General features: G+C 48.8%; 1 protein-coding gene across 1 annotated transcript in view; it reads left to right on the top strand.

The window, feature by feature from the left end:
- Positions 1-12,836, top strand: part of ITGB5 (integrin subunit beta 5) — a 64,239-nt gene that overhangs the window by 17,336 nt on the left and 34,067 nt on the right. The window contains exons 4-6 of the mRNA XM_055718990.1: positions 1,171-1,420; positions 5,502-5,670; positions 11,712-11,873. Coding sequence (XP_055574965.1) covers positions 1,171-1,420; positions 5,502-5,670; positions 11,712-11,873 — 581 coding nt within the window. The remainder of the gene's footprint in view (positions 1-1,170; positions 1,421-5,501; positions 5,671-11,711; positions 11,874-12,836) is intronic.

The following is a 12,836-nucleotide window of genomic DNA, read 5'->3' as shown; positions in this document are numbered from 1 at the left end:
GAGGGGTGGGCAGGAGGGGAAGCTTGGTCTTGAGAGTAGGCAAGTCCCTGGGTCTGAGACCCCACTGAGCTGGAAGAGGGGCTGAAGTGGCAGCTGGGGACATGGGATCTCCAAACCAGCCTGGGGCCTGAGAGTGCTGGAGTCTGGGTCTCCGTTTAAACCCTTCTCTCAGCAAAGCATAACATGAACATTTGCCACCTCCTCCCTGGCTCCACTGAGGTCCATCTGGTATGGAGCTGTGTTTGCTTTGAAGTGGCTTCACCTTTTTCAAGGTGGGGGCAGTGCCAGTGGTGGCCTCTCCTCCCAGCATTCCTGCTGGGGGGCATCTCGGTGAAAGCGGTTTGGCAAGGGGCAAGGTCAGGGGAAAAGCTGCTTCTTCACGTCTGCACTGCCTGTGTTTCAGCCCTGTCAGCTCCTTCCCTTGTGTTCATCGCTTCAGGAAGCTTCATCTCTGTCTCACTGCTTCCCCGGGTGACCCTAACAACCTTCTTTTTCCAATTCACCTTCCTTTTGCCCTGCTTTCTTCAGAATCATGGTGGCACAGCTCTTTTTTTGGGGAGAGGTCCTTTTCAAATGTATTTCTTCTGTGTCTGCTTGAACTTGACTTCCCTGAACAGCTTCGAGGATATCTTGCATTCATCTCATGCTGACTGTCTTCTCCTGACACTCTTCCTTCTCTTACTCCACCTCCTTCTCTTTTTTGTGCAGGACTTCTTGGACTGCATTGTTTGGAGGACATACCCAAGCAAGTATGTACAGGGTCCCTCTTTCAGTAGTCCATGAAACATCCATTTGAGGTTCACTGCTTGCTTTTCTTTACAGTTTTCTAGGAAAACACCCCTGGACTGTACACAGTCGAGGGCAGCAGCATTTTTTGTGTGTTTCCCTTTAGATGTTCTGTCAGCTGAGATGGAAAGACTCTTTCCCATATTTCCAAAGTAAAATAGAGCCATGGTGTGTCTTTTTCTTGCCAGCCAGTCCACCACGTAGCTTAAGAGGACCCAAAGTCGTTACCTGCTTTCCTGTTAGTCTCCTAAGCTTATTCCTTTCACCCTCTTCTTTTGCAAGTGACCTGTCTGCTCTGCAAGAGGAAGAAAAAAGCATGTGGTCTGGATGTTATGTGTGCTAGGAGTTTCCTTTTCACCGCTGTCAACTCTTGTGTGTGTGCAGGTGACCAGACCTCCTTCCGAGTTCAGGTTCGGCAAGTGGAGGACTATCCCGTGGACCTCTACTACCTGATGGATCTCTCCCTGTCCATGAACGACGACCTAGATAATATTCGCAATCTGGGGACAAAGCTGGCTGAAGAGATGCGAAAGCTCACTAGCAATTTCCGTCTGGGGTTTGGCTCTTTCGTGGACAAAAACATTTCTCCTTTCTCCTACACGGCACCAAGATACCAAAACAATCCCTGCATTGGGTAAGTGGTAGGTGTGCCCTGAAGGGACAAGCCCTGGGTTTGCTCAGAGCTTTGGATGCAGTCTTCTCTTCCCAATCTTGCTTTAATTAATGAACCTCACGTAAGCCTCGGCTTTTGGGAATGCTGATTAGCTGTGGCTATCACTGTGATGCTCCAGAGTGATTAAAAATAGGACAACTTCCAATTTTGCAGTGTCTATTGGGAGATCTCTGCATCTAGAGATGGGAAACTGTTGTATCGGGAGGCTGAAGCTATTTTGAAGTACCTGAAGAGGATGCAGGCAGAGCAGGCTTTTATACTGGCTTTAAAAAAAAGCCAGAGCCAGAAATTCCTGATTTCTGATCCTAGCTCTGAGTCATAGTTTGTCCTTGAGTAAATCAATCAAGCTCTTTGTCTCCATGTTATAGATGGGGTGACCAAGGCAATGTAAGTCCTTCCCAACAGAAGTGTTTGGGCAAAGTGAGATTTGTGGCAAACTGGCAGCTGCAAAATGCACAGACGATGTGGTTTGCTTGGTGCTGATATCGGAGTCTTTTTGTTTGCCTTTTAACCACCGGAGCCGGGATCAATTCCATGCAATTAGGGATTATGCCAGAGTGAAACTGGGTGTAGTGGAGGGTGTCTAGGCTCAGATGGGTTTGAATGTTGGCATGAAAAGATGGATACAGCAACAGTGGGAGAACAGGAGAATGTCATTGATGACACTTTCCTTGATGGTCCCCATCTTCACCTCATCCATCGTTGGGGTGCTTTCTAGTCACGTAAGGGCAGTAAGGTTCGCACTTTTGAGCCGTTCGTGGATACTTACATTGTAAGAGCACTGCACGAGTGGATGCCAAACTCTGTGAGCTTTTTCCATATGGGACAGATAAAGAGACCTTACATCAACTCTGAGTTTGTAGGCCAGCTTTTGGCATTGACCAAGCATTTGGCATCTCATTGCCCATTGACCAGACAAAATTATCTGTATTCTCCTTTCACCAGTTCTGTCCAGAGAGGAAAGTCAAATGGTTTTTAACACTGAAAACTCACATTTTGGCCATAAAGCATAGCCAAAAGGGACTATGCTGACTGGGCCAGGGAGGTGGCTTTGCCACCATAGCACCGTATACCACACTCTTTATAGCTCTTTTCCCCAGAAATCTGGCATGGCTTCAGATGGATGCTCTCAGTGACGTCTGTTACCCTCAGCCCTCCATCACTAACACCATGTTTCTTGGGGGCAGGGGACAGGGTTTTGCTCCAGCTGGGGAAGTCTCAGAAACTTTGTTTGGCCGGTGTGTGATCTAATTGAAGTGATGTGGCTTTTGGGCTTTTGCTGAGTGAAATATGCAGGAGGGGAGGGGTGGAAGAGGAGGAGAGGATGGAGCTGGACAGCTCTGCAGCAAGGCATGCCTGAAACTGCCAGTGCCCTTTCTTAAAGGGCATCCAGAGCTGTCACCTCAGCTTTTCCCACTGTGATCAGGCTATCTGCATGTTCTTTTGGGTTTACTCAGGTGATTGCTTTTCTGTTTATGGGTTGCATTAAGTAAGCCTGGTCTTGGGGAAACCATTTAGGAAGGATAGCCCAAGGCAATTCATCTGCCGGGTGCTCCTTTCTAGTTGCCATCTGTCTCCTCCTCATCCAGACCAGGGGTGCTGGCTCCCAGTTGTTCTCTGGTGGCATCGCCTTCCCCTGCCCTCTCTGTGAGCGGGCTGTCGCTGCTGCCAAGTGGCTTGCTGATGTGGTAGTGAGGTGGGTTGTCAGGTGTGGTTTTGTTTGCAGCTATTTCTGGTGACAAAGCAGACTCTGTCCAGTGGCCTGCTCCCATTTACGAGAAGCTGCAAGTAAACATGAGCTGCAAGTGGGTGTGTTTTGCCCCCAGTCCAGGCTCCCTCTTTCCTTTCCTCCTCCTCTTCATAGTGATGGCTATTCTGCAGGTCTGGGTGGGGTGCAGCCCTGTTTTCATGTGGGATCTGGGTGGGATCCCTTGTGCCTCCTCCATCTCACTCCAGCTTGCTGCTTGCCCCTGCTCCTGGCTGGGACTTCCTGGCGAGCCAGGGCTTGGTGTCATTCAAGAGAGATAATATGAAGGGAACAAATCCTAAATTTAAAAAGATAAAGAAGGCAGAGGGTTTGACTGAACATCTATCTGTGATACCACTTGTGGAAGTTACAGCCTGAGATAGCCCACCTGTGCTGCTGTGTGCCCTTGTGTCACGTACCTGCTGTCTGCCCTGCTGCTGCCTACAGATTCTGCCAGCAAACCTGGAGAGTAAAACAAACAAAAAAGGGTTAAATCATACATCTGCATGGGAGGTGAGACCCTGTAGTGTGTCAGTGTTTTCTTTCTGCATCGGGGCTCTGGCAAACCGAGCACCCAGATGTATCCTGTGGGTTAAGCGCGGAGGTTTCAGACATCACAAATCCTTGCCTTGGCCCTAGGTGTGGGTGGGATGCAAGTCTGAACGTGGGGCTGATGGCAAGGGATGGCTCTAACTGCCAGCGGGGCTAGGGGTGTGTTTGGCTGTGCGGGTGGAAATCCCTGCAGTGGGGTCTCTTGTGAGGGATTTGAGTTCCCAGCGGTGGTAAATCTTAAATACTCCTTTGTGTAAAAAGCCTCTTATAACTTACCCATAGTAGGTCATGTGTCAGCAGAGGCCTTTAATTGTTCTCCGGGCTTTATCTTTGAAGATAAGAGTGAATTAGTGCCAGGCCAACTCCTTTTTAAGCACATTTTCTTCTTAACCCTTCTCATCCCTCTCCCCTGCACACACTTGCTGATTTCCCACACCACAGGAGCTGCTCTGCTGAGCTTTCCTGGCCACGTGTTGAGCACCAAAGCTGCCTCCTGATAGCTGGGTACAAAGAAAGAAGTTTTCCTAGTAGCCTGCCGAGGCATTTCTCTGCCTTAGGGTGCCCCTGCTACCTTTCTGCTCCAGCAATGCTCTGGAAAGCAGAGATGGTGTTTGCTCACCCACTTGCAGGGAGAGTGGGAGGATGCATGAGCTGGTGTTAGTTATTAACGCATCGCGTTGGGCAGTTGCCAGGTGCCTGATCATGTGCAGTGGGTGCAGGGTGGCCCATACTGCCAAGAAACCTGGATGACAGAGTGAAAATAGGTACTGAAAAATAGGGGAAAAGTAGCTCTTGGCAGTGATGCTTCTGTGTGGTACCTGTTGACACCAGCCTGCTGGGTCTGCAGGTGTGGGACATGGCTCACACCGCCCTCCCGGGCTGCTGGGGAGGGATGCTCTGGCAAAACGCACCCTTTGCATCGCGGTGGGTCGCATCCTGCACTGTGGATTCCCAGTGTGAAAACAGCTTTACAGGTGCTGAAAATGCAAAGCTGCATGGCCCAGGGCAGGCTGGTGCTTGGTGTGTCTGCTCAAACTTCACGTGGAGAGATGTTCAGTCCTGGTGAGATCTCTGGAAACTTCAGCTGCTCAAAACCCATGCGGGTGGAGAGCAAAAAAATAAAAAAGGGGCCTCAACTTTAGTTTTGTAGATAAATAGCCAGAAATTGAAGTGTTCAAAACATGAAGGTGGTGAAGGGTCTGGAGCAAAAGTCTTATGAGGAGCAGCTGAGGGAACTGGGGTTGTTTAGCTTGGAGAGGAGGCGACGCCGGGGGGATCTTACTGCTCTCTACAGTACCTGAAAGGGGGTTGTAGGCAGGTGGGGGTAGGTCTCTTCTCCAAGATAACAAGCAATAGAACAAGAGGAAATGGCCTCAAGTTGCACCAGGAGAGGTTTAGATTGGAGATTAGGAAAAATTTCTTCACTGAAAGGGTGGTTAAGCACTAGGACAGGCTGCCCAGGGAGGTGGTGGAGTCACCGGCCCCAGAGGTGTTTAAAAAACACGTAGATGCGGTGCTTAGGGACATGGTTTAGTGATGGACTTGGCAGCCCTGGGTTAACAGCTGGACTTGATGATCTTAAAAGTCTTTTCCAACCTAAATGATTCTGCGATTCTATGAAGTATGTCATCACTCTGAACAGAAGTTTGGAGATCAATCTGGTAGAGCTAGGAGCTTCTGCAGCTCTTGGCTGCTGGCATGGTTCCTCCCAGCTGACCACCCACCCCTCTGTTCCTCCTGCAGTTACAAGCTGTTCCCCAGCTGTGTCCCATCCTTTGGCTTCCGCCACCTCTTGTCCCTAACGGATAAAGTCGACCGTTTCAATGAAGAAGTTCAGAAACAGAAGGTTTCCCGCAACCGAGATGCTCCAGAGGGTGGTTTCGATGCGATTTTGCAGGCTGCTGTGTGCAAGGTGAGTCACTCTGATTTCTGGGCTTTTAAAGCAAAGCAAAAGAGGAGGAGGTTTCTTCTGCTCCGTTCTTGGACCAGGATAAAGCTTCAGTATGCCATTTCTTGGAAGCAACTACTCATTTTTTTTCTTGCAGAAACCATGAAAAATGCCTTGAAATGTAGGGGCTATTGTTCTCATGTGCTTTTGTATATGATCAGGCAAAGAAAAAATGGTTAAAGGGGTAAAAACTGAGGTTTTGCAAATGTAGGGCTGAGCTTTCATCACGCAGACTTGTAGGTGCCGATCCCTGAGCACTCGGGACAAAATCCATTAAGGTTCATGTACACCTGTGTGCAGCAGGTTGATGTGTTTCTTAAGTGTGTGTCAAATGCATCTTGCAGCAGTTGACACATGCTGGGGGTTGGAGCTGGTTCCTGTTACTTGTACCTGCCCCCTCTGTGTGTGGGGCTGGATGATCCTGCCTCATTGCGCTGATAGCCTGCTCTCCCTCTTTGTCAGCAAAACTGGAGCTGTTAGCAGTAATTAAAGACAGAGTTCATTAGCTTGGTGCCATGTTAGCCACATACTTAATGGTTTTGGAGATATTTGCTTGGAGATTTTTCTGGAACAAGTAGGTGGGTTGCTCATTAACCCTTCATGTGTCAGGGATGGAAGTGTTCGTGCCCCTGTGCCATGTGGCTGAGCTTCCCTGTTTGCTAGGGATGGCTCCTGTTGCTTTTTCCCCTCTTGACATACAGTGTGGTTTTTGTTTGCTCCAGTCTTGTGTAGCCCTTTTGGTTGGGTGTGTTTTTTTCTGAGTCTGGATTTTGGGAGCTGGGAGACAGGCATTGTCTGCAGGAGTGATGGGATGCAGGCTTGTGGGAAATCAGATCCCTCGCCTGAGCTGGCTTCATTTAAGCTTCGTGCTTTCGGCAGGACTGAACCTGCCCCATTGGATCTGATGCCACCCAATAGTCATCTTCCCCCTCCCAGCCTGGCGGAGATATTATTGTTGGCACAAGCACAGTGCGGCTCCCAATAGTTGTCTGGGCATAAAGTGCTTCTCAGTTTTGGAGAGGTGGCTCTCATGGTTAGAGCAGGGACATCTCAGGATGGTAACTCAGTTGTGCCATTCACCATGTGGATTTTTTTGCAGTCCCTTCTACCATGTTATTGCAAAAATGGGACAATTTTTCCCTATGGTACAGAAATACTGTGGTGTGCATCACAAGGGCTTGTTTTGGAAGTGTTGGTGGAAGGCAGGAGACCAGTAGCATATTTTCTGCACGTTTGTGCCAGTCTGAAACTGTTCATAAGGACCAAAGCGTAATTCTTGAGTGCACAGCCTGGTCCCTCTGGAATTCAGAAGATTAATTTAAGTGCTGGCACCATCTAAATTCAGAACCGATCATCCTCCAGGAAGGGTGAGCAGAGGTGAGCGTGTGCACTTGCACGGCTCCTGGCATGATGTGGGAGGTCATGACAGAGGAATTTCTGCAACCACAGCTGTTAATTAATTACTGGAGCTTGACTGTGGGAAAGCAAGCCCACGGGACTGGTGTGCAAGGCAGGAGAACTGGCTGCACCGTAGCTGGTGCTGCCTTGGCGGCGCCTGGCTGTGGGTGGAGGAGCTGCCAGCAGGCGTGAGCAGCGACGGCTCTGTCTATCCAGAGCTAGAATAGCCAAAATTTCGGGCCAGCTGATTGACCTCCCAAGCCCTGTAGCCAAAACAGGAGCTTAGTGATTAATTTCCCTCATGGCGGCCAAGTGATAGCCCAGACTGGTTGGCTACCGTGGGTTGTGGCGTGGCCCGGTGAAGGTGGCAGTCACCTGGGGTGACAGTGAAGTGCTGCTCCCTAATGAGGACAACTCTTTGCTGCAGTGAATGGTTCTTTGCATCCAGCGGTGATTAATGAAGTATTGTGGGGACTCAACCCTGCACAGACAGTAGTTCCCAGTAACTCGGGCACTATTTTTCCCCCATACAGGGAGAGCAGCATACAGATACCTTGGTGACTTCTGGGCAGGGTTTCCCCATCACTAGTGTTGTACCCCATTGCATCTTACTGGCATGTTCCAGATTTTTCCAGTTTTCACCCTCTCAACTATATTTAAAACCCAAGATTTAGGGCAGTTATGACCTTAGAAAGCCCCCTGTCCTCAGGGCAATACAGCATGTTGACTATTAAGTATTTTGTGCTCAGCAGCAGCGTTTGTGGCACCAAGGGGGACATCCCAGGGAGAGCCAGTCATGGCATGGCAAAGCCCTGCTGTTTCCAAGCCATGGTGCATGAGTGTGGTCTTCTCATCCCCTTCAAGCACTGAGGTGCCAGAAGCAGTGCCTACTCTGTTGACTAGGTATTTTTATACTGTAATTCATATCAAGCATTTCTTCGGCATGAGCTGTGTAAAAGCTCTGTAATGCTCAAGTCTTTTTTTGGCCTGGTTTTCAGCCCAAGGAGCGGGGAAAGTTTGTACAGCTAATAGACTAACGAGCAGGCCCAGGGTTTGGCTCCTTTCTGAAAGATGAAGATATGGTAAATGTTATTCTGGAGGTAACGAAAGAGCCAGAGACAATAAGCCTTTATCCTGATGCTAAAATCGTAAGCCAGGAATATTAATCAACCTTCTGTAATTACATTTTTCCATTTGCAGTATTTTGGTTTTCTGCCATTCTTTAAGTGCAACCGTCATATGGCTTGGTGGTATGTAGAAATTTCAGATCTTATATACAAAAAGGCAGCACGGAGATAATGCTGGGTTAGAAAATAAAGTATCTTTTGAAAACAGTTTTGATTGGTGCTTGCTAGACACTGGTACATGGAGATGGCCAAGACATCTGGGAGACACTGAGGTGCCTTTCTGAGCTAAGCCAAATGAAGGAGGTTTTGGCTTTTAATCTCTAAGGCATATTTGTCTTGCACCTGTATCTGTTTCTTCCAAAAAGGTCTGCATCTGCAAAACTGACGGGGGTTTAGATATATTGTTGAATCCAGGGGGTTCTCCTGGCAGTTCAGCACCCAAAGCATAAAATACCAGGCTTGGAAATACCGATGCAGGGTTTTGCAGCCTTTTCAATAGGATCTGGGGTTGGACTGAGAGAGCCATAGCAGCTTTGCCAGTTGCTGTTCTACGTAAGGCGTGAGAAGCTGGGCTGTCAGGGTATGGGAGGCAACTGCAGCTGGTCGTGGGAGTAGGGGCAGGATCTGTAGCATGCCCAGCCCTGTGGAGACACGTCTTCCCCCTTCACTCTGCTTTGGGTCAGGTTCCACCCCTGCTTTCAAAAACCTTTATATCCCATGAGCATCAAAAACCAGATGAGGGGGAAGACGTTAGTGCAGGTTTTTTTGTTCAATGATCCCAGTCCAGTAAAAATAAATTAAAGTCCCTTTGGTTATTTGTTTTAAGCGGAGCAGAGTGCTGCTCTGGGTTTCGCGGTGGAAACTGCACGCTGAAGAGCTGTATTTTCCAGTGTCTGGAAGCTGCTGGCTTAGGCAGTGTGAGATGCGGCAACTCCTTGGTGTGCTGGCCTCTCTGGGTGCTTTTTCCATAAGTCTCCAACTCTTTTGATGTTGCATTGGCACTGGCTTGGCCACCTCACCTGAGACAACCTGATCTGATGCTTTTGCAGCATCAAATGCTCTCGGTGCCTGGATATCGGCACCAAAATTGAGTTCTCATTGCTTTTTGGAAGTGAGTTCCTGAACCTGAGCAACCAAAGTGGTTTTGATGTTTTTTATGTGGGAAAGTGTGTGTAAGAGGCACAGAGAGTTTGTCTGCAAAGGGATACTCAGCCCGTGATTTAAAGATGGGCTTAGCAGGCAGGTGAACAGCAGCATCACCCCTGAAGTGGCTTTATAACTGCCGCTTGAATGCAGCTCGTTTTCTTTGTGCATAGCACATTTCTAAGGAAATGAAACTCAGATTAATCTTTTTAATCTCTTTGGGAGTTTTTTGGCCTCAATCATTTAAAAAAAAAAATCGGCTTTGGGTATGCAAACAAAACTGAATGGGGTGGGCTTCTGTCTGGTGGCTGAGTAGACCAAGAACTACCTCTTGCATTTTTAGAGCTGTAATCACTTTTCAGTTGAGTTTTTCAGAAATTACATTTTGGCATGAAGAATTTGCCTTTTGTCCAGTGGGGTCATTTCAGTGGAATGACTGCTTTTTCCCAGCGCAAAAATGTCTTCATTGCTTAGTGAGCTGGGCTGTAATATGCTGGTATATGGCAAAGCATGTGTGTTGCCAAAGATTTCTTCCTATAGCCTTATTTGCGGTGTGTGCATCTTTGAAATGCCATTAAAGAAAAAATACCTTCTGCATTAGGGAAGAAAGAGATCTACTCTGGTATAGTGTCCCTGAAGCAAGAGTTATATTTATCAGAAAGATCAGCAGTCTTTGGGCTATGACTCACATTTACAGTCGAAAATTGCGCTGTCAGCCTTGATTCCACATCCTTCTGCCTGCTCTGCCCTCTCACCCTGCCCACACCAGTGCTTTCCATAGGAAGTGCCTTTGCAGCTGGGCTGTGGCAGTGCATAGGCTACCGTCTTACTGTAAATCAAGGCAAAATTCACATTTTGCGTAAATAAGCTGAACAGTAAGCTCTGGAGGATCTGAGTATATTTATCTGCACTGCGCTCCCATCAGTAAGCTTTTACCAGCTTTCCCTTCATCCTTTCCCAAGGGATTAGTGCTGTGTTGCTCTGAGTGGGGGGCTGGAGGGAGGGGAATGCTGGATGTGTGTGGGGAGGGAAGGTGTGGGGCTGCATCCCAGGGCAGACAGGCAGGGTGGCCAGCCCAAGGGGAAGCTCTAGGAGATGGAGCTTTCTGGCTCCTGCCTCTGCCATGGTGGGATCCCCGTGCTGTGGTTGGCAGGTGGGACCTCAGCCCATCTGCTTGGCGATGAGCTGGTAGTGGGAGCAGGCAGTGAGCGCAGGGGAGCGTGCTGCACTGCTAGGGTTTCCAAAAATTTCCTTTGAGCTTCTCTGGTTCCTTTCACTTCCATTGCGACAGAGTGCTTTAGTGTACTGTTGTAGGCACAGATCTGCTATTGGGCTGATGCAAAGCTGGGAATCTGGAGAAGCTTTGTGGAAGGGAAACATATTATCCTTTCACTTACAAAAAAAAAAAAATCTGTCCCTCCATCTCTCTCCATGCAAAGGCAGTGATATTGTCTTGTCCTTGCACAGAGGGACCAAAGAGGGTTCAGAGGACACTTGTGCTGTGCTTGACATCTCGGTGCTTTCATAGGGATTGCTAGAGCATGGCTTGGAATTAGCATATTTTTAGGTAACACAGAAGTTGCTCACAGCAGAGCTGTGTGGGGCAGTTATGTACGGATTAGTGCAGGCAACCATTGCCAAAGGTCCCCCTGCCGCGCTCTGCTCCAGCTGTGTGCGACTCTGCTTTTCTGGGCTGTTGAGAGGGAGGTGAGCTGTTTAGGGCATGCGTAGTGGTGCACAAGGCAATGGCAGGAGGCTTGGAGGCACCATGGCTTCCAGAAGATGTGCACAGAAGGGGACCAGGGCAGAGTGCCTGTGCATACATGTGCATGCATGTGGGTGCACCAACGCCAGCCCTATGGGCAGGGACCTCACTTTGTGCATCACAGCTCAGAAACAGCCTTTTTGAGTGGTACTGGAAATGCTGAGTGGGGATATTGCCGCTCTTGCTGTTGCCTTGGCCGCTGCACGGAGCTGAGGAAACAAGGTCAGATTAAATGTGTGTGGAGGAAGTTGGCAGGTCTCCTTTGGTTATAAAAGAAGCTGAAATTATTATTCTTGGATCTGAGTATAGAAGGTCTGGTGGACAGTCCACATACCTTCTCATGCCTTTTTAAGTAAGTGTGTTGGAAGGAGATGCTGGGAAATGCTGGACGGGCCCCTGAAATTCTGTTTTATTACCAGGGATGGGTGGGCAGGAGCATGGTACTCTTCTAATTAGTGCTAAGGGGTCTGCTTCTGGCCAGGGGCATGGCTAGGACCATGTACAGGGCGAGGGGTGAAGCGTGGGCTTGGCAGGGGCAGACCGGCTGTCTCACAGCATTTGTTTTCCCCCAGGAGAAGATTGGCTGGCGTAAGGAGGCATCTCACCTGCTGGTCTTCACGACAGATGATGTGCCCCACATAGCCCTGGATGGGAAGCTAGGGGGGCTGGTGCAGCCCCATGATGGCCAGTGCCACCTGAATGAAGCCAACGAGTACAGCGCATCCAGCCAGCTGGTGAGGGGGGACATGGGGGCCCAGCCCTTGGAGACCTCAAGGTGTTGGTGGAACTCTCTGGACATCAGCCACCCCCAACTCCAGCAGCTTTTGGCAAACACAACACCTGACCAGCATGGTTTCACCCAGTCTTGCAATTTGCAAATAAAGTTTGCTGTTCCCCTTGGGCATCCCCCCACAGTAAATGCTTCTGTGATGCTCAAAAATGAGTTAGGAACTTAGCAAGTTCCTTCAGGGCTCATTGAAAAGGAGGGAAAAGTAAATCAGCGTCCTGAAGAGCATCAGATTTTGCCTGCAAAGTGTAGAGGAAACATAAAATACGTCATCCCTTTTCTAGAATGTCCAGTGGACTGTCAGCTTCTCCCTGGGGAGGCTGAATCCACCTTCATGTGGCTGCACTAGCAAGCACAACAGGATGCTCCTCTTATACACAGACTTTGAGCACAACATGAACATAGGTCTTAGTAATAAACAGGCAAACTAGCCCTTTTTTTTCAATTTAAGCCCAGTGGAGGAAAGTTCTGGGATGAATGAGCGCTTGCCTGCTGCCTCATTATCACATCGTTCTGCAGAATGGTGCTTTATTCGGCAGATCACAAGCACTAATTATGATTTTTTTGTTCCTGGATGGATGTCACCCTGTAAAAGGAATTGTTTCTGGATGGCTGCATTATGGCCAGAGGCTAGGCTCCATGGAGAAACCCTCTTTCCACCCACCTGTGTAATCCTAGCAAACATATATGTAAGGGAACATAGCCCTCATAGTGACATGGAGTTAATGCCGAGGAGCTGGCGTGGGGATGCTGCTTTGGTGTTTCTGTGTTTGAGTCTCAGAGATTCTCAATCAGCGTCCCAGTCTGCAAGTAAAGGAGGTGGGTTTTTTCCAAGGACAGCACTTCAGAAGCAGCCAGGAGTTTTAACTCAAGCTGGTCTCTTGAAACAGAGCCCTGGGTCATTATTTTG

Source organism: Falco cherrug, chromosome 8, assembly GCF_023634085.1.
Source record: "Falco cherrug isolate bFalChe1 chromosome 8, bFalChe1.pri, whole genome shotgun sequence".
Lineage (NCBI taxonomy): Eukaryota > Metazoa > Chordata > Aves > Falconiformes > Falconidae > Falco > Falco cherrug.
This window is presented reverse-complemented; position numbering and strand designations above follow the sequence as displayed.